Source organism: Megalops cyprinoides, chromosome 11 (genome assembly GCF_013368585.1).
Source record: "Megalops cyprinoides isolate fMegCyp1 chromosome 11, fMegCyp1.pri, whole genome shotgun sequence".
NCBI classification, from domain to species: domain Eukaryota; kingdom Metazoa; phylum Chordata; class Actinopteri; order Elopiformes; family Megalopidae; genus Megalops; species Megalops cyprinoides.
In genome coordinates, this window is record NC_050593.1 from 11,243,056 (window position 1) to 11,260,626 (window position 17,571).

At 54.0% G+C, this 17,571-nt stretch overlaps 1 protein-coding gene across 1 annotated transcript in view; it reads left to right on the forward strand.

Moving 5' to 3' along the window:
* Nucleotides 1–17,571, forward strand: part of nbeal1 (neurobeachin-like 1) — a 56,917-nt gene that overhangs the window by 1,699 nt on the left and 37,647 nt on the right. Inside the window, exons 2-11 of the mRNA XM_036541408.1 lie at nucleotides 34–544; nucleotides 9,777–9,868; nucleotides 11,257–11,418; nucleotides 11,596–11,677; nucleotides 11,789–11,916; nucleotides 12,257–12,339; nucleotides 15,161–15,246; nucleotides 16,029–16,356; nucleotides 16,465–16,571; nucleotides 17,223–17,306. Of these exons, the coding sequence (XP_036397301.1) occupies nucleotides 494–544; nucleotides 9,777–9,868; nucleotides 11,257–11,418; nucleotides 11,596–11,677; nucleotides 11,789–11,916; nucleotides 12,257–12,339; nucleotides 15,161–15,246; nucleotides 16,029–16,356; nucleotides 16,465–16,571; nucleotides 17,223–17,306 (1,203 nt within the window). The 5' untranslated portion in view covers nucleotides 34–493. The remainder of the gene's footprint in view (nucleotides 1–33; nucleotides 545–9,776; nucleotides 9,869–11,256; nucleotides 11,419–11,595; nucleotides 11,678–11,788; nucleotides 11,917–12,256; nucleotides 12,340–15,160; nucleotides 15,247–16,028; nucleotides 16,357–16,464; nucleotides 16,572–17,222; nucleotides 17,307–17,571) is intronic.

Below are 17,571 nucleotides of genomic sequence, written 5' to 3' on the forward strand. Positions count from 1 at the left end.
CTGGCTACTCTCTTTCTCTCTCGTTGGATGCAGGGCGATTCCTTAAATGTGCTTCGTCACGAAACAGAAAGGAGAACGAGCGAAACTGATAATTCAAATCAAGAGGGACAAAGTGAAGACTTCGACCGCGATCATACACCAGGAAATATGAGCCCAGCGAACAAGTCATTTGGGAATGCATAATTCATAATGGAAGTTCACACCATCAACCGACGGCTGGTATTATCGCGACTGGAATTAATCCTTTCCTACGGAAAACCCACCATGGCATAAGATATTTTGTTGTTGACACCTTTAAACCAGAATCGGTGACCGCGGTGTATTTTCTGGGATTTAGATATTCACTGCTAATGTGGCACTGTTAATAAAATCCTTAAACAAGCAGGCGATGCCGAATGCCTGGCAGCGGAGATCTGACTTTACGATGTGGAGTTGTGGACTCTGAAAGTAGCCAACGTTGGGTATATGTTGCGTGTTACACGAGCTGTGGAGAATGGCATCAAACGAAAGACTGTACGAGGTGTGGATGCTCTACTGCAACAAGGTAAATATCACATCTTCTGAGCAGGTTCGCTTGTGGTAGTTTTACCTGTGGGACTACCCTTAATGTTTTGTTTTCTGATTCTGTTCTTAGTGGGAGGTTGTGGTTTATTATGGAACAATAAATACGACAATCGTATCGACGGATCCATTTTATTTAAATACGCTGAAACGGCAAGTGTCAGCGCTTGCGAACTCATTTCGGTCAAATCTGTTCCTATATATGAAGAAACGGATGACAGTTGTTAAGCGAGAATATTTGTTTTAGAGAGTGCTGTTTCAGCTAAGGAAGCGTCCCTAGTTTGCTGTGACATTTACTGGACTACACGTACACGTATACCCGCAGTGTGCCTGCCGTTTCTGCCTCGCTCCCTGCGCAGCGTTCCTTTGCAGGAATTCCGGCGAATCCCTGCCTTTTGACGTTATTAGTTAAGTTCGTGTACTACACGGTCACCCTACGCGCATAATGATGCGTCTGTCACACGCACACGCACACGCATACGAGCTCGCTGGGAAATACACGGTTGGAAACACGGGGGTTCACACGGCCACACGGTGTTATGATGTAATGGAGGACGGGCGCACTGTAACCAGGCTGGATTGCAGGGATGCATCAGCGGCTGTTTTGTTAACGGTAATGTCGACAGCAACCGTGCCCTTAAAGCAGGAGTATTACGGCGATCGGGGTTCCTTCGCGCTACGCTTGGGGCTCTGCGACAGCTAAGAAATGGTGACACGTTCATTAATTCCATTCCAGCGCTGTGGTATTCAGAGCAAGCCGCAGCTGTAATCCTCCTCGCTGCATGACGGAGTGGGAGTTAATGCTGCTCCAGGATACCATTGTCCCGCGTGTAGCGTCATCCGGATTTATTACCGTTTCCTCTGGCCCCCGTAATGCATTAAAAAAATTAGCTGCGGGCTAAAAAAATATAGCCACATATCCAGAGTGTTGTGAAATGTATGTGCTGAGCTGTGTATTGTTGCATTTGCTGCAGTGTGGCTGGCTGTCATCAAACTGGCATTATTATTTTTTAACACAACGGGGGAACTGTTGTACAGCTGTAGGGTGGAATAATTTGTAGGGGGGGTGGATCAATCCGTTACAAAGTGACACCCTGTCATAATGTTGGAGTTTCAGAGGACAGCAGCTCTCACTTTCTTGATAGGAATTTAGCTGTAGTTAATTAGAGGATTTTGTTAGCCATGCACACACAGAGTTTTCACAATGTCATGTTGAATGCCGGGCGGTACAGAAAGTACACATTTCTCCTTAGTCTGCTGGTAGCTGCTGGGGAGGCGTGTTTGTGTTCAGGGAGAGTTCCCGGCCTGGGAACCTCACAGGCCTTTAATTCATGCTGGGAGTTGGTGGCTATCCTAAGAAAAAAAAAAAAGCCACAGAAGTACTGGAATAATCGCAGCAGACTACCTCCCCTCCCCCTCCGCCAAACACCAGCTGAAAACTTGTTGGGAAGCATAGGGGGTCTTTTCAGGGTTTGCTGTTGGGAGGTGCCCAGGGGAACACTGCTCTTTTCACATAAGTTAAATCGGCTGCAGAAACTGAGGCGCACCGCACCCTCGGGCCGGCCCTCATGACTGCCAGCGCTGTTGCATTCTGGGACATCCCTCGCGCAGAGCCTTGTGTGCCACTGCATTGTGAAGTTGCGGGCCAACACACGGGTCACCCAGTTTCCTGCTGGTTGCTGGCCTGTTAACTCATCCCATTGCCTGTGTGAAAAACTAGCGGGTTATCAACCTGCCGGTCACTAGACTGTGGAGCTCTTCCTCGAGGTCATTCAGAGACTCGGACTCTGCAGGTGTCATTAAGTCCCTGCCTTTTTTGGGCTGGGATTTGACCCCTGCGTGTGAAGTGCTATGTGGTAAAATAGCAACTGGAGAACAACTCAAAAACGACAGATGAAAATACGATAGAAAGAGAGGAGCGGGGTGTTTGTGTCATAAGTGAGGTGTTTTTGTAGTGTTGGCTGTCCCTCGGGCTTTGCCCAGCGGTACAGAACACACTGCACCTCAATCAATGAACTCTCGCTCAGTGCTGTAATCATTAATCCCTCCACAGTACTGTCAGTGCCGCGGAGTCAGGGGCCAGGGCTCTGAGCTCTGCAGAGCCGAGCGAAACCAGATAAACCTGTAGTGACCTGTGGTTTCCCTGCGCTCGCGTCCGTTCCAGGTGACATTGTGTGCCGCTTCCAGGTTGCGGCCTCCAAACCTGTTTGGCCGCAAGGTTCTGTTTTTGATAGAGAGCTCATGGGCGGAGCCGGGGGCTGGTTGAAGGGCGAAATGGCAGCGGGGGTGGCCGGCCATCGACACCTGCTTTTGCAGCAGAGCTGCGTTCTGCCGACGGCGGAGGTGCCCGTTCAACCGCGTCGTCCCAGCTCCAGTTTGTATCTCCGTGTCCACCTGAAACTAGCAAGTCCGCCTTAGCTGGGCTAGTCTGAAGAAGCTACGCTACCTTAGAAAACCCCCTGCCCTGTTGTTTTGCCCTTTCAGCAAGACAAAACCAGCCTCTCTGGCTGGGCCCCGCAGTCACTCCTTACATTTCAAACGCTCGCGGCCGGGGAGGTAGACCTGTCGCGGGAAGACTCCGGATCAAAACAAATCAAAAGTGAAGTTTTTACACGGAGGGATAGCAGGCGCGGGAGAGAAAGAGAGAGAGGAAAAGCGCTTCGGTTTCACATATTTACCCAAGTAGATTACCCCGTTTCTTTCCTGGCTTTGTTGTTTGTTTCTAGGTTACAGTTTAATCTGCCTCCACTCCACCAAGAAAGAGAGAGGGAGGGGCCACAGGGGAGAGGCAACAGGAACACATTAAATGCTTTTGTAACAACAACCACAACAAAGGTGTCAGAGGACGCACCCGTTTCGGAATTGATTCTCGTCACGGTCTTAAGGATTTCAGTTCCCTCTGCATAGATTTCGTTTCCTGTCCTCCCGTGGCTGTTTTCAGACGTCCACGACAGCGCCGTATATGATGCGCTCTAGCAGCCTTTTACTGTTTGACTCCTTGAAGTATAGCCAAGCCGCACAGCACAGCACAGCAAGACCGCAGGCGTCTCCGTGCTATAAATACTATCAGCGGCGCAGTGACGTGACATCAGGGGACCTGTGTATGAATCAGTCTCACCACTGTACAATATCACTGTCAAACATGACTTGCGCTCACCCCCGCTATTAGTCTCTTCTCTGCGTGACAATACCTCACTGAGGAACCCTATATTAAGTAGGATTGATTGATTGGTTTATTGATTGGGATGGTGTAGCTCGTTGGCCCTGAAATGTTTCTCCAGGACCTCTGCTTCCGCTGCTCTGTGTCAGCGTTCACAGCAAAGGCAAACTACGTCAGTTGTGGTCTGAAGTTCATCGGCTCACGGTAATCTTGCCGCTTCACTTTCACCTTTGACTTTGTTTTCCTAGTCTCCCTTAGCAGTCTGGCTGCTGTTGCCTCGCGCGTCTGGTGTGGAGACCGGTGTAATTATAGTAGCGGCACGGCGTGGATTAACCTGGGCCGTAAATAGGCCAAACTTGGGGACAGGAAGTGGGGGTTGCAGGGGCTGGTTGATGGGATGGAGAAACGAACCCACAGCCGAGGTTTCCTCCCCCTCTCTCTCTTTCCACTTGTGGTGTCAGACTGGGTCACGCCTATCTGCCAGTGCCACGGGGTGCGTCTGCTCCGCAGAGTTGGGCTATTTGCTGTACTGTCCTCGCTATTTGCTGTTTTCCGCAGAGACATAATTTATAGAGCTGTAAGCAATCGGCAGCAGGGTCCAGCAGGATGCTGGCGGAGTTGCGAATCTGATCAGATGAAAAGAGGGGTCCCCGGGCCCTGCTGTGGGCCTGCTCTCACGTCTGTGCCCCGAGCACCGGTCTGCTGCCCCGCGGAGCCGCGAGGTGCTGCCGATTTTGGCAGTTGAGCTACGGTCCCCCGACACGCAAGCGCGGCGCTCGGCCCGGCGTTATTCCCACGTGACACGGCTTCACCCCGACCGGGAAGGTCTGTTCGCGGAGGACAGATGGCTTGTGGAAAGCGTGAGACCGCCTCAGAAATAGGTGAGGTGCAGTCCTACCTGCGGGATTTCCATGTGTCTGGACACGCGCAGTTCCGCTAGGCTGCATTACATCCCGCGGCTGACAGCTTCCTGGCCCGCGCCTGCGCTTCCTACAGAACGCGTTCGCCGCCCCGCCCCGCCTCGGAGCTAAAGCAAGCAGGCCGGACGCCTCTGATCTGCGGAGGTGTCACGCTGGCCCCCAGCACTGGGTGGAGGCGGTTACCGCTGGTTATGAAAGAACCCCGAAAGGGACGTGAGATGGGCTCGCCTGCCACCTGGCCCTCTGGCAGGAGCACTGGAGTTGAGGGTTACCCTCTCGTTGTGTGGGGACGCAGGGTCCCTCACTGGATCCGCTCTCGGAGTGCTCGAGCGCACTCTCGTCGTTCTTGAGCTCTCGTCCTTGAGCGTTATCTGAACTGCCTCTCCCCGAGCGCTACGGAGGCACTCTGGGCACTCCAACTCAAAGGCGCACATCACCAGAGAATGCCAGTTTCAAAAAGGCAGTTGAAACACCAGCTTGATGCGGTTTGGTGGACAGTTTGGTTGAGACTGTAGCTCAGAATGCAGTCACTTATAATAGATTCCCAAATTCTTTTTGCTTCCCTGATGAAAATTTAACGAGTGTACCTTACTGAAACCTGTTCTCTGCATAACAAGCGTTGCCGTTCTACCTCCTGCCGTCTATCCTGATTGGAGTCAAGCTTGGGTGATAATACCAAACTCTTCCACGCTGTGCTGACAGTTGTCCGATTCCAGAGAAGGGGGAATTTAGTGATGCTTTTTTTCATGCAGCAAAAGCACACTTCCCAGTAGGACAGCATTCTGAAGGGCGTCTGGTGAGGAAAACATTTAGCGCGAAACCCGTTTCGCCCTGCCCTGTTTGCCCCTCATATCTCTGCCTCTGCGATTTACACTAAATACCAAGGTGTTGAGTGATGCAGATAAGCAGTATTGACAGGGGAAGTGCTCAGGTGCTCGCGTTGGTCTGCCCTGCTAGAGGAATGTAGGGGGAGAGAGACAGTCGGGTTCGGGAGGAGCTCGACAGCAAAACGGAGCTCCCTGCACCTGCGACCGAACACCGGTGACGCTGCCGCTCTCTGCTCACGTGACGACCGGAGGACGAACTCCGGGAAGCCGGCGAGCTCAGGGCCGGGTCATGTGATGGAGGCTGGTGGGCGGCAGTGGGCGGCGGTAGCCTTGGTCACGTGACGCGGGTCAGTGGACTGTAGGGAGAGCAGTGGTGTGATAAGGGCAGTGGGCCGCGGTAAACCAGGGTCATGTGACGAGGGTCAGCAGGCTGCAGGGAGAGCGGTGTGTTGGAGAGAGGGGGGGATCACATGCAGTGCATTAAGCAGCCCTTTGAACGGAGCGGCCACTGAAAGACAGACCTCTCCTCTGGACCCTCGCTGCTCTGCCTTCCGAATGAAACGGCAGTTGTAATGTAAGATAGACCTCTCCGAGATGAGCCAGGAGCCCGATCTTCAAAAGTTAGTAAGTCCCAGGCTTGTGCAACAGCATGCTTTCGGTCCAAGGTCCATTTGCTTTGTGTGTCTGTGAGTTTGCCGTCTTTGTGCTCAGAAACAGAGCTGCCTGCTCGCTGAGGTTCAGCATTGTCTCTGTATAGAGATCCTGCCTGCTTGCTGAGGGCCGTCTCTGTGTTGAGATCCTGCCTGCTCGCTGAGGGTCGTCTCTGTGTAGAGATCCTGCCTGCTCGCTGAGGGTCGTCTCTGTGTAGAGATCCTGCCTGCTCGCTGAGGGTCGTCTCTGTGTAGAGATCCTGCCTGCTTGCTGAGGGCCGTCTCTGTGTAGAGATCCTGCCTGCTTGCTGAGGGCCGTCTCTGTGTGGAGATCCTGCCTGCTCGCTGAGGGTGGTCTCTGTGTAGAGATCCTGCCTGCTCGTTGAGGGTCGTCTCTGTGTAGAGATCCTGCCTGCTTGCTCATGGTTGAGGGTTGACTCTATACAGAGATCCTGTGGCTGGTTTGTGCTGTGGGGCACGATGACATCATGCGCTGGTGGATGGTGGCGGTGGTGCTGTGGGTCAGGGCTGGCCCAAAATAAACACTGACCCGGGAGAGGGAGAGGGTGTGTCCCCCTCACAGCGGCCAGCCGACTTCTGAATGGGCATTTGTCAGACTCGGGGGCTAGACTGAGAGGAGCTGTTCTCAGACACGCACACGCACACAGACACGTAGTCAGAGGCCTGCAAACACACACACACACATAAAGAGTCCCTCTCTCTCGCTCTCTCTTTCCTGGTGATGTCACTGGGAATGGCTTGGAAAGTACTTCCTGTTCTGTGTTCTGGGTGATTCAGGCTGAGACACGCAGACAGAAGAGTCTCCTTTCCGTCCGCGAGCGCGGGCCAGCTCTGACGCGCCGCCTGCCCCTCTCTCTCTCTCTCTCTCTCTCTCTCTCTCTCTCTCTCTCTCTCCCTCTCTCTCTCTCTCTCTCTCTCTCTCTCTCTCTCTCTCTCTCCCTCACTCTCTGGGCTCTCCCCGAGCTCAGTATCAAACGACGCAGGGTGCGCGGCCTGCTGAAAGATTAATGTTGAAAAACACCCTGCATTATTCACGCTCACTGACTGGCGGACGCTTTTGGCTCCGCTATGTGTACAGAAGCCAGGAGAGCACAGGGACACTCTCCTTACAGTTGCTCCCCCCCCCCCCCCCCCATCCTCTCTCCTTCCCTCTTTTTCTGCCTCTCTCTCACTCCCTCTCTTTCTCACTGTATTCAGTGCAACACGGGTTTAGCTTTCCCCCTCTGTTGCTACACTGCTACACTGATACGGTGTTCCCTCTCTCTCACTCTCTGTTGCTACACTGGCATAGTGTTACTCCTCTACTGCTTTGCTGGTGTGGTGTTCCCTCTCTGCACTGCTAGGTTAGTGTAGTGCTTCCTCTCTCTCTTTCTGTGCACTGCTACCCTGGTATAGTGTTCCCTCTCTTTCTGTACTCCTACACTGGTGTGGTGTTCCATCTCTGTACTCCTACACTGGTGTACCGTTCACTGCCTCTCTCTCTCACACACTGCTTCACTGGTGTAGTGTTCACTGGCTCCTTCTCTAGTGAGCCAGTGTTTCCTCTCTCTCTGTACTACTACACTGGTGTGATGTTCCTTCTCTCTGTCCTGCTTGACGGGAGTAGTGTTCCCTGTCTCCTCCTCTGTGGCTTCACTGGCGTAGTGTTCCGTCTCTGTACTGCCACACTGGTGTAGTGTTCCGTCTCTGTTTGTACTCCTACACTGGTGTAGTGTTCCCTCTCTGTACTGCCACACCGGTGTAGTGTTCCCTCTCTGTACTGCCACACTGGTGTAGTGTTCCCTCTCTGTACTCCTACACTGGTGTAGTGTTCCCTCTCTGTTTGTACTCCTACACTGGTGTAGTGTTCCGTCTCTGTTTGTACTCCTACACTGGTGTAGTGTTCCGTCTCTGTTTGTACTCCTACACTGGTGTAGTGTTCCCTCTCTGTACTCCTACATTGGTGTAGTGTTCCGTCTCTGTACTGCCACACCGGTGTAGTGTTCCGTCTCTGTTTGTACTCCTACACTGGTGTAGTGTTCCGTCTCTGTTTGTACTCCTACACTGGTGTAGTGTTCCCTCTCTGTTTGTACTCCTACACTGGTGTAGTGTTCCCTCTCTGTACTGCCACACTGGTGTAGTGTTCCCTCTCTGTACTGCCACACCGGTGTAGTGTTCCGTCTCTGTTTGTACTCCTACACTGGTGTAGTGTTCCCTCTCTGTACTGCCACACCGGTGTAGTGTTCCCTCTCTGTACTGCCACACTGGTGTAGTGTTCCCTCTCTGTACTCCTACACTGGTGTAGTGTTCCCTCTCTGTTTGTACTCCTACACTGGTGTAGTGTTCCGTCTCTGTTTGTACTCCTACACTGGTGTAGTGTTCCCTCTCTGTACTCCTACATTGGTGTAGTGTTCCGTCTCTGTACTGCCACACCGGTGTAGTGTTCCGTCTCTGTTTGTACTCCTACACTGGTGTAGTGTTCCGTCTCTGTTTGTACTCCTACACTGGTGTAGTGTTCCCTCTCTGTTTGTACTCCTACACTGGTGTAGTGTTCCCTCTCTGTACTGCCACACTGGTGTAGTGTTCCCTCTCTGTACTGCCACACCGGTGTAGTGTTCCGTCTCTGTTTGTACTCCTACACTGGTGTAGTGTTCCCTCTCTGTACTGCCACACTGGTGTAGTGTTCCGTCTCTGTTTGTACTCCTACACTGGTGTAGTGTTCCCTCTCTGTACTCCTACACCGGTGTAGTGTTCCCTCTCTGTTTGTACTCCTACACTGGTGTAGTGTTCCCTCTCTGTTTGTACTCCTACACTGGTGTAGTGTTCCCTCTCTGTTTGTACTCCTACACTGGTGTAGTGTTCCCTCTCTGTTTGTACTTCTACACCGGTGTAGTGTTCCCTCTCTGTTTGTACTCCTACACTGGTGTAGTGTTCCCTCTCTGTTTGTACTCCTACACTGGTGTAGTGTTCCCTCTCTGTACTCCTACATTGGTGTAGTGTTCCGTCTCTGTACTGCCACACCGGTGTAGTGTTCCGTCTCTGTTTGTACTCCTACACTGGTGTAGTGTTCCGTCTCTGTTTGTACTCCTACACTGGTGTAGTGTTCCCTCTCTGTTTGTACTCCTACACTGGTGTAGTGTTCCCTCTCTGTTTGTACTTCTACACCGGTGTAGTGTTCCCTCTCTGTTTGTACTCCTACACTGGTGTAGTGTTCCCTCTCTGTTTGTACTTCTACACCGGTGTAGTGTTCCCTCTCTGTTTGTACTCCTACACCGGTGTAGTGTTCCCTGTGTCTGTCCTGCTGCCTCTGTCTCCCGCGGAGTGCGCCGCTGTCCTGCTGCAGTGGGATGATAGCCCTGCAGGGACGGATAGGCTGGGCATTGTTCCCAGAATGCCGGGAATGTCTGCGAGGCGGATACTCGCTATTCTTCCCAGGAGCAGGGAATGTGACGGAGCCTGTTTGAGCTGGGGCAGGTATGCGCACACCTGGATCAACCTGCTCCCCGCGCTTCACGACCAGATTGCTATCTCGCCTGCCGTTGCCGAGGCCGCCGTCGCCAGCGGCGACCGCCTGCCTCTGCGAGCCCATCCCGAGGTGCTCAGGACCGCTGTCCCCGATTCGCTGCCTCTCTCACCGTACCCCCTCTGCCCTCCGCAGAAGGACCCAGACTACCTGAAGCTGTGGCTGGAGATCTTCCTCAGCTCGTATGAGAGATGTCTGGATGTGGACTTCGAGAAACCGCCCACGAGGTGAGGATGCTGCCTCTGTTGGCTCCCTGTGCCTGTCAGTCACTCTGTCAACCAATCGTGTGTGTGTGTGTGTGTGTGTGTGTGTGTGTGTTTGGTCATTGCAGTTGTTGTGTTTCGTAATCAGTTTAATTGTTATTTCACTTAAGCAACACTAACGTGTCATGCCAAGAAAGCCACTTGAATTGAACTGAAGGAAAAAGAAGAAAAGGAAGAGAGAGAGCAAGCGAGCGAGTGTGAGAGTGAAAGTGAGAGAGAGAGAGACGCACTCAGAGAGAATGCACTTTCCCCAGCTGTGGTCACATGACTGCTGAAGTGCCCAGTCAGATTAGGTTATGTAATGCTCTGTGTAAGGCTGTGAGTGGTGGGCTGGTGGGATTGGGGGGGGGGTGCGCGGAGCGAGAGAAGCAGATTAAATCCCATTAGATCCGCCATGCCGCTCCCTCCCCCCACTCCAGCCCGCTGCAGCTGTCCTGTTTTTCCCAAGGATTCATCGGAGCTCTTCTCGCTGTCGGAAAAACACACACACACACACACACATGGAGTCTTCCTCGAACATGGCCTGTGGAACAGAGCTTTGTCTTATGCTGTAGTGGAGATGCATCAGAAGGAACCCATAGACTAGCCCTGATTAAGATGACCCTCTAGACCCGGTTATGTGCTGAGGGTGATAAAGGCATTTTTGAGTTGTCCAATCATAAGTGGGCCCCTGCTGTGTGAAGATGTGTGTATGAACGTATGTTTTGTGCCTATGTGAGCATTTGCGTGAAGGCACATTTTGTGCGTGTGTGTATGTATGTGTGTGTGTGTGTATGTATGTGTATGTGTGTGTGTGTGTGTGTGTGTGTGTATGTGTGTGTGTTGTACTGTATTGAATGTGTGTGAGTATGGGGGTGCCTGTGTGGCTGTGAGTGTGATGTGGATGATGGATAAGATTATGCGGAGTTAGATATTTTGCATTCCTCAGTGGATGAGAGCGTGAGTCCCGCGTACGGGCCAAGGCTGGCTTCCGCCTCTCTGGTTGTTTATTTCCTTCTGTCCCTGTGTGCCCCCATCTTTCCTTCTGTCTCATCTTTCCTTCTGTGTCTGTGTGTCCCTGTGGCTCTGTGTATGTGTGTGTCTGTGTGGCTCTGTGTATGTGTGTGTCTGTGTGGCTCTGTGTATGTGTGTTTCTGTGGCTCTGTGTGTATGTGCCTGTGACTGTGTGTTTGTCCCTGTGACTCTGTATGTGTGTGTGTGTGTGCGTCTGTGTGTCCCTGTGGCTGTGTGTGTATATTTGGCCCTGTGACTCTGTATCTCTGTGACTCTGTGTGTGACTCTGTGACTGCCTGTGCGTCTCTGTGACACTGTGCGTCCCCCCCTCTTGGGGTGGCTTCCCCCGCGCGTCGCAGGCTGGAGGAGGTGCCCCCGGTGATGTCGCTGCTGCCGGACAACATCCTGCAGGTGCTGCGGCACCAGCTGCTGCAGTGCGTCCAGAAGGTGTCGGACGGGCTGGAGCCGGAGCAGCAGAACCTGGCCCTGCTGCTCGTCAAGTTCCTCATCGTGGTGTGCAGGTGAGCCCCCCCCCCCCGTGCCCCGAGCTCCACACACAGAGAGACAGCAGAGACGCACCTCAGCCTCTCCGACCGCACCTCCTGTGCAGTTAAAAACCGGTCACCACGCCGGCCGCGGGACCGTGTCAGCACCCTGCGGCGTCAGCATTGTAACCAGGCGGCGCGATCTTTCTGCAGGAACCTCGCCAACGTAGAGGAGATCGGCACCTGCTCCTACATCAACCACGTCATCACCATAACGACGCTGTACATCCAGCAGGTGAGATTCGGCGTACGCGCGCGCGTTCACGGGAGGGTCTCTCCGCCCTGCCGTCTGTCCGTCTGTCTGTCTGCGTGCTCTCCGCTGACGTCCCCCTTCCCCCCCCGGCAGCTGAAGAGTAAGACGAAGGAGAAGGAGCTGGCGGACCAGACTCCCGCCGAGGAGTTTGTGCGTCACGCCCTGGCCTTCTGCGAGAGCCTGTACGATCCCTACCACAACTGGAGACACAGCGTCTGCGGGTATGCCAAACATGTTGCGTGTGTATATATACGAGAAAAAGGACAGCGGCCGGAACGCTCTGTAGTCTCACGCTGCCAAACAGCTTAGGCTGAGTGGGGCTGGGGGGTTGGGTATCTGGACGGGGACCTCCTGGCCAAACCGGGGCTGTTCCTGGAAGTGGCGCTGGTGATCGTTCCGGGGGAAGGATCATCCTCTCTTTAATTTGCCGGATAAACCCCAGGCTGGCTACTGCAGCCGGCCCTTATAGGGCATCACGAGCGGCTTTAAGATGGACGCCGGGTGCTTGTGGTTGGTCTTTGTGAGGTGTGCATGACGTGCTGTCCGTGTGTCCGTCCTCAGGGATCAGCTGAGCGCGGCGGAGAGGAGCAGACAGAAGTACAAAGCCGCTCCGCTCACCGTGGAGTTCGTCCCCTTCTTCTACCGTAAGTCTGACCCCTCTGCCCTTACCTCACCTTAACTACCACATCACCATCCGGTCTGTTCCAACCTAACGTGAAACTAAACAAACATGAATTAGCACACCATTGTCTGGCCTGACTCTGTTCTGACTTAAACTAACCTGCATGACCATACGTAACCATACATAACCAACCGAATGTGCACAAGTTAACTTGGAGTAGGGCTTGAATAGCGTTAAGCTCACACTCACTGGTCTGGGGGTGTTGTTAGCCTCGTCTGACACTTGCTCATTCAAGTTGAAGGGATGCACTTCAGTTTTTGTGCAGGAAGTCACTCTGGATAAGACCGTCTGTTAAATGAATGTAATGTTACATAATGTAATGTAACCGCGTGAGTGTCCAGCCTGTGTCTGTTCTAAACGAACCTAACCTGAAATACCACACAAGCGTCTGGCCTGTGCCGGTCCCAACCTAACCTGAATTACCGCACGAATGTCAGGTATGTGTGTGGCCTAACCTAACCTGTTCAGCCAGGCTTAGGCATGCTGTGTGTGTAAGTGAGATGAGTAGGCGCAGATCGGCTCTGAATGGTGGGAGGCCTGTTGCCTGCTAACCGCTTGTTGTGTGTGTAATGACAGTGGTGGGTGCCGGTTAGGAGAGTGAATTGCATGCTGCTTTTGATTGCCCCGTCATTTCATAACACAGGCTCAACACGCTGCTGGCAAGCAGAGTTATGGGATGCTTGTCTGCCTGTCTGCCTGTCTGTCTGGCAAATGTAAAACTCGTTTGAACCACAGCTCATCTGAGACGATCCACGGAGGTCAGATTCCCCAAGTCATTATGCTTCAAAGTCCCCAAACCCTGCGTTCGTTGATAGTTTTGCCTTAGCTCTCAACACCTCCCTGTCATTCTCTCCTCACCTACACGGCTGCTTGTTCCTTTGATCGTCCCTCTGAACGAGGCTTAGATGTCTGCGGGACCGTGGGAGCCATCATGTGATGATGTCGTCTGGGGGGGTGAGGTCACATTTATAGCCTCCCCTGCGTGGATGTCCCGAGCAGGCCAAGGGGTGCGGTGTCCTTCTGTGCGGATACAGGCGGGACCGTCAAAACCGGCCCACGGTGGAGATGCTGGAGTCAGTCCAGCTGTGCTGTAACATAAGCACTAGGAAAGCCTTACTCATAACTTTTTTTATATATGAGGTTACGAAGTTTTTTTTTTTTTTATTTCCAAAAACAATATGAGATTCTGATGAAAGATCGGAAATCAGATCTCCAGGCGTTGGGCTTGTAGTGCAAGAGAACAAAAAGCCCACTGCTTTCTCAGCCTAAGTGCAGGCCTGTGGAGTGCCCCCTCCCCCCCCTTCCCCCCCTCTGCCCAGCAGCCTCTGCTGGTCTGAGAAGAACCCTCCCTTTGTCTGCGGCGGCTGTTTGCGGGACAGTCAGATGGACCGATAGTGAAGTGGTTGGCTGGTCTCTGGCCACGGAAGACATTGCACACAGACAGGCTCTGTGTGGCTCCACTTCCTTATCGCCGCCGTGGAGATAACCGCCACCGCACCCCCGGGCCCCCTTCCCCAACCTGTTCGGCTCCGCGTGGAGGGGGGGAGGAGCCCCCCTGATCCCCCCGCCCATGCCGGTCAGATCGGTCTGCTTTGGACGGATCTTGCCGATCGGGCTTCGTCTCGTCGGGTCTGGCTCGATCTGATCGGCTGCTCTCCCCTGTCGCGGACGCCGCGCTGTGCGCTGGGACGGCAGTGTCCGGCCGGCTCCTCCGTCTGTTTACGTGCGAGCTCTGTGAGGAATGCATCTCCGTCATGCCAAGGGAGCGGATTAAACTGGCTCCGCCGCGCCGCATTGGCTGTGGCGGGGGGCAGCAGCGCTCCAAACACTGCCCCTCACTCGCTCGCTCACAGGCCGGCTGCACGAGCGGGCGACTCCCTCAAAGTAACAGCAGCACCTTCTTTTACCACTAGGCGGCAGAAAGGCCAGGCCAGTAGTCGCAGCCTCTGAACAGCACCTCTCCGGTTCTTATTTGAATTAGATGGGAGGGTGTTGCATTGTGTATGTATGTTTATATTTACAGTCATATGCTACTAATGCTTTGGCAATATGCGACAGCTCCTGTTCTGTTCGTGAGGCCCGTCTGAATTTCACATGGGTTTGAGAACGAGGGCGGAGAGCCCCCTCATGCTGGCGGCACTGTGTTGACAGAGCTGTTAATGTGTAACCGGGTGAATCGTGGCCTCCGAATAGTTGGCGACAGCATCAGGGTGTTGGCGGGGGCGGGGGTGTGTGTGTGTGTGTGTGTGTGTGTGTGTGTGTGTGTGTGTGTGTGTGTGTGTGGGCGAGGGTCTCTATGCTGGACGTGACTCGTGCCATAGCTGTGCTTGTCTGAAACAAGAATAAAAATGGAGTGAGCTCCCGAGCTGCTGATGAGCAGATCAGAGCAACAGAGCTGGATCCCTGTGAGCAGTCCTAATGATGCGTGCCTGGTGTGAGTGTGTGTGTGCGTGTGTGTGTGCGTGTGTGTGTGCGTGTGTGTGCGTGTGTGTGCGTGTGTGTGCGTGTGTGTGCGTGTGTGCGTGTGTGCGTGTGTGTGTGCGTGTGTGTGCGCATGTGTGTGTGTGTGTGTGCGTGTGCGCGTGTGTGTGTGTGCGCGCGCGCGTGTGTGTGTGTGTGTGCGCGCGCGCGTGTGTGTGTGTGTGTGCGCGCGCGCGTGTGTGTGTGTGTGTGTGTGTGTGTGCGCGCGCGTGTGTATGTGTGTGCGCGCGCGTGTGTGTGTGTGTGTGTGCGTGTGTGTGTGCGCGCTGATGTATAACGTGGTCTTGTCCCTCCTCTCTCAGAGTGCTTCCAGGAGAGTGAGCACCTGAAGGACAGTCTGAAGTGCTGCCTGCTGCACCTGTTTGGAGCCATCGTGGCGGGGGGACAGGTGAGCGCAGAGCCAGGGTGCTCTCCACACTGATCATTATTATCATGTAATTATTATGAAGTTCATCCAGAGTTGCTTCCTCGCTGTTATCCGTTTATTCTTATTGTTACTTACTGGACTGAGGCTGAGTACCAGGATTGTGGGGATAAACTTAGTGTCCCGGCTGGGGATCAAACCAGTAACCTTCTGGTTGGCAGGTCCTTAGCAGCTGTGCCAATGTGTAAGCACATAACCGAATGGTTGCTGGTTGGATTGTCTGCTGGGGCACTACTGCTGTACCCGTGGGCAAGGGACTTAATCCAGAATGGCCTCAGTATCCCGATGTATAAATGGATAGCATGAAAAAAGTGTAACCTATGTAAGTCGCTCTGGATAGGAGCATCTGCTAAATGTCAATGATGCAATGTAGGGGGCTCCCGAGTGGTACAGTCGGTAAAAGCACTCGTTCCGAGTGTAGACTGAACGCTACGGCCTGGGTTCGATTCCGACCGTGTCACTAGCCGGCAGTGACCGGGAGCTCACAGGCGGAACACATTGGCTTCGTTCCGCTCGGGGATAGGGGTGGGTACGTCTCGGAGGAGGGCACGCGCTTGTCCACATTCTCCCGGATTGACAGTGGGGGCTGTGCATTGGGACCAAACATCGATGACAAATTGGGCATTCCAAAAATTTGGGGAATTGGCCATTTCAAATTGGGGAGAAAACGGAAAAAAGAAAAAAGAAAAAAATGATGTAGTGTAATAATAATACTGAGCTGTGACGTTATAACCCCCCCCCCGCAGCGCAACGCGCTCCTGGCCATCTCCCCGGCCACCATGGAGGTGCTGCTGCGGGTGCTGGCGGACTGCGAGGGCGGCGACGGGGACGAGTGGGACTCGGAGGCGCCGGACCGCAAGGCGCTGCTGACGCTGGGCTGCCTCCGCGAGGTGGTGCACCGGCTGCTGGCCAGCAGCTCCGACCAGCGGCAGGTGGAGATCAGCGCCGTGCTGGAGAGCTACTTCAAGCTGCTCAACTCGGACCCGGCCGCGCTGCGGGCGCGAGGCCGCGCCCCCCAGCAGCGGTCCCGCCACTGGGAGAGCCGCTTCGTGGCGCTGCAGGTGCACATGCTGGGTGAGTGCGTTTTGGTTGGGACTTAAGGCGCTACCGGGGTGCCGATGTAGGAGGAGGGTGGTTTCGGTGCCTGCGACCCTTGACCCTTGACCTTTGACCCCCCCTCAGACACCATCCGGGAGATGTTCCGGTGTTCGGACCGACCCGTCCTTCAGGCCATCTTCCTCAACAGCAACTGCTTCGAGCACCTGACACGGCTGCTGCAGAACAGCAAGGTAAAGCCACGCCCACCTGCAGCCAGACCCACAGCTGCTGCCTACGATTGGCTGGGGAGGGAGGGAGGGAGGGAGGGAGGAACCTTGCTGTGTGTGCAGGGGGGGGCTGGGGGGAAGTGTGTGTGTGTGTGTGTGCGTGTGTGCGTGTGCGTGTGCGCGTGCGCGTGCGTGTGCGTGTGCGTGTGCGCGTGTGTGTATGCGTGTGTGCGTGTGTGTGTGTGCGTGTATGTGTGTGTGTGCGTGCGCGTGCGTGCGCGTGCGTGCGTGTGCGTGTGTGTGTATGCGTCTGTGCGTGTGTGTGTGTGTGTGTGTGTGTGTGTGTGCGTGTGTGTGTGTGTGTTTGCGTGTGTGTATGTGTGTATGTGTGTGTGTGTGTGTGCGTGTGTGTTTGGGGAGGGTGTGTGGAGATGCTCTTGTGCAGCGTGGTGGGCCTATAACCCCTAACCTGACACACTGTTTGCTCACTGTGCATGTCCACTCCTCACCTCTGTGTTTACCTCCCCAGTGTCTCAGCGCCCAGCGGCCATCTCCCCTGGATCACTGCTTCAGAAACCCCTCCTCCTCTCTTCTCCTCTCCTCTCCTCCCCTCTCCTCCTCCTCCTGTTTCACCTTGCCCCTAACGCCTGACACTGCTTGTCGTTCATCCTACAGCTGGTTAATGCTATATGTAAGGGAGCAGAGAAGAGCCAGAAAGATTTAACCAACAGATTACTGACAGAACTGAGTGAGACGCAGGTACTGCCCTGTCACCGGTCTGTCACCTCCACCACGCAGCCACTGAGACGGCCACTCCAGCACGAGGTCACAGCTGCGACACCTGTTTCCCGTACTCTGCTCTATCCACGTATACTTACCTGAAATCACACCCGTACACCTGTAATGAGCTATAGCCGCCTCTATACCACTGTTCATCTCAGGTACATATCTGTAGTAATCTGAACCTTCATCCGTAGCGTTTTGCATACATCTGTTGTCAGATGTAGTGCCTTGCTTAGGCGGG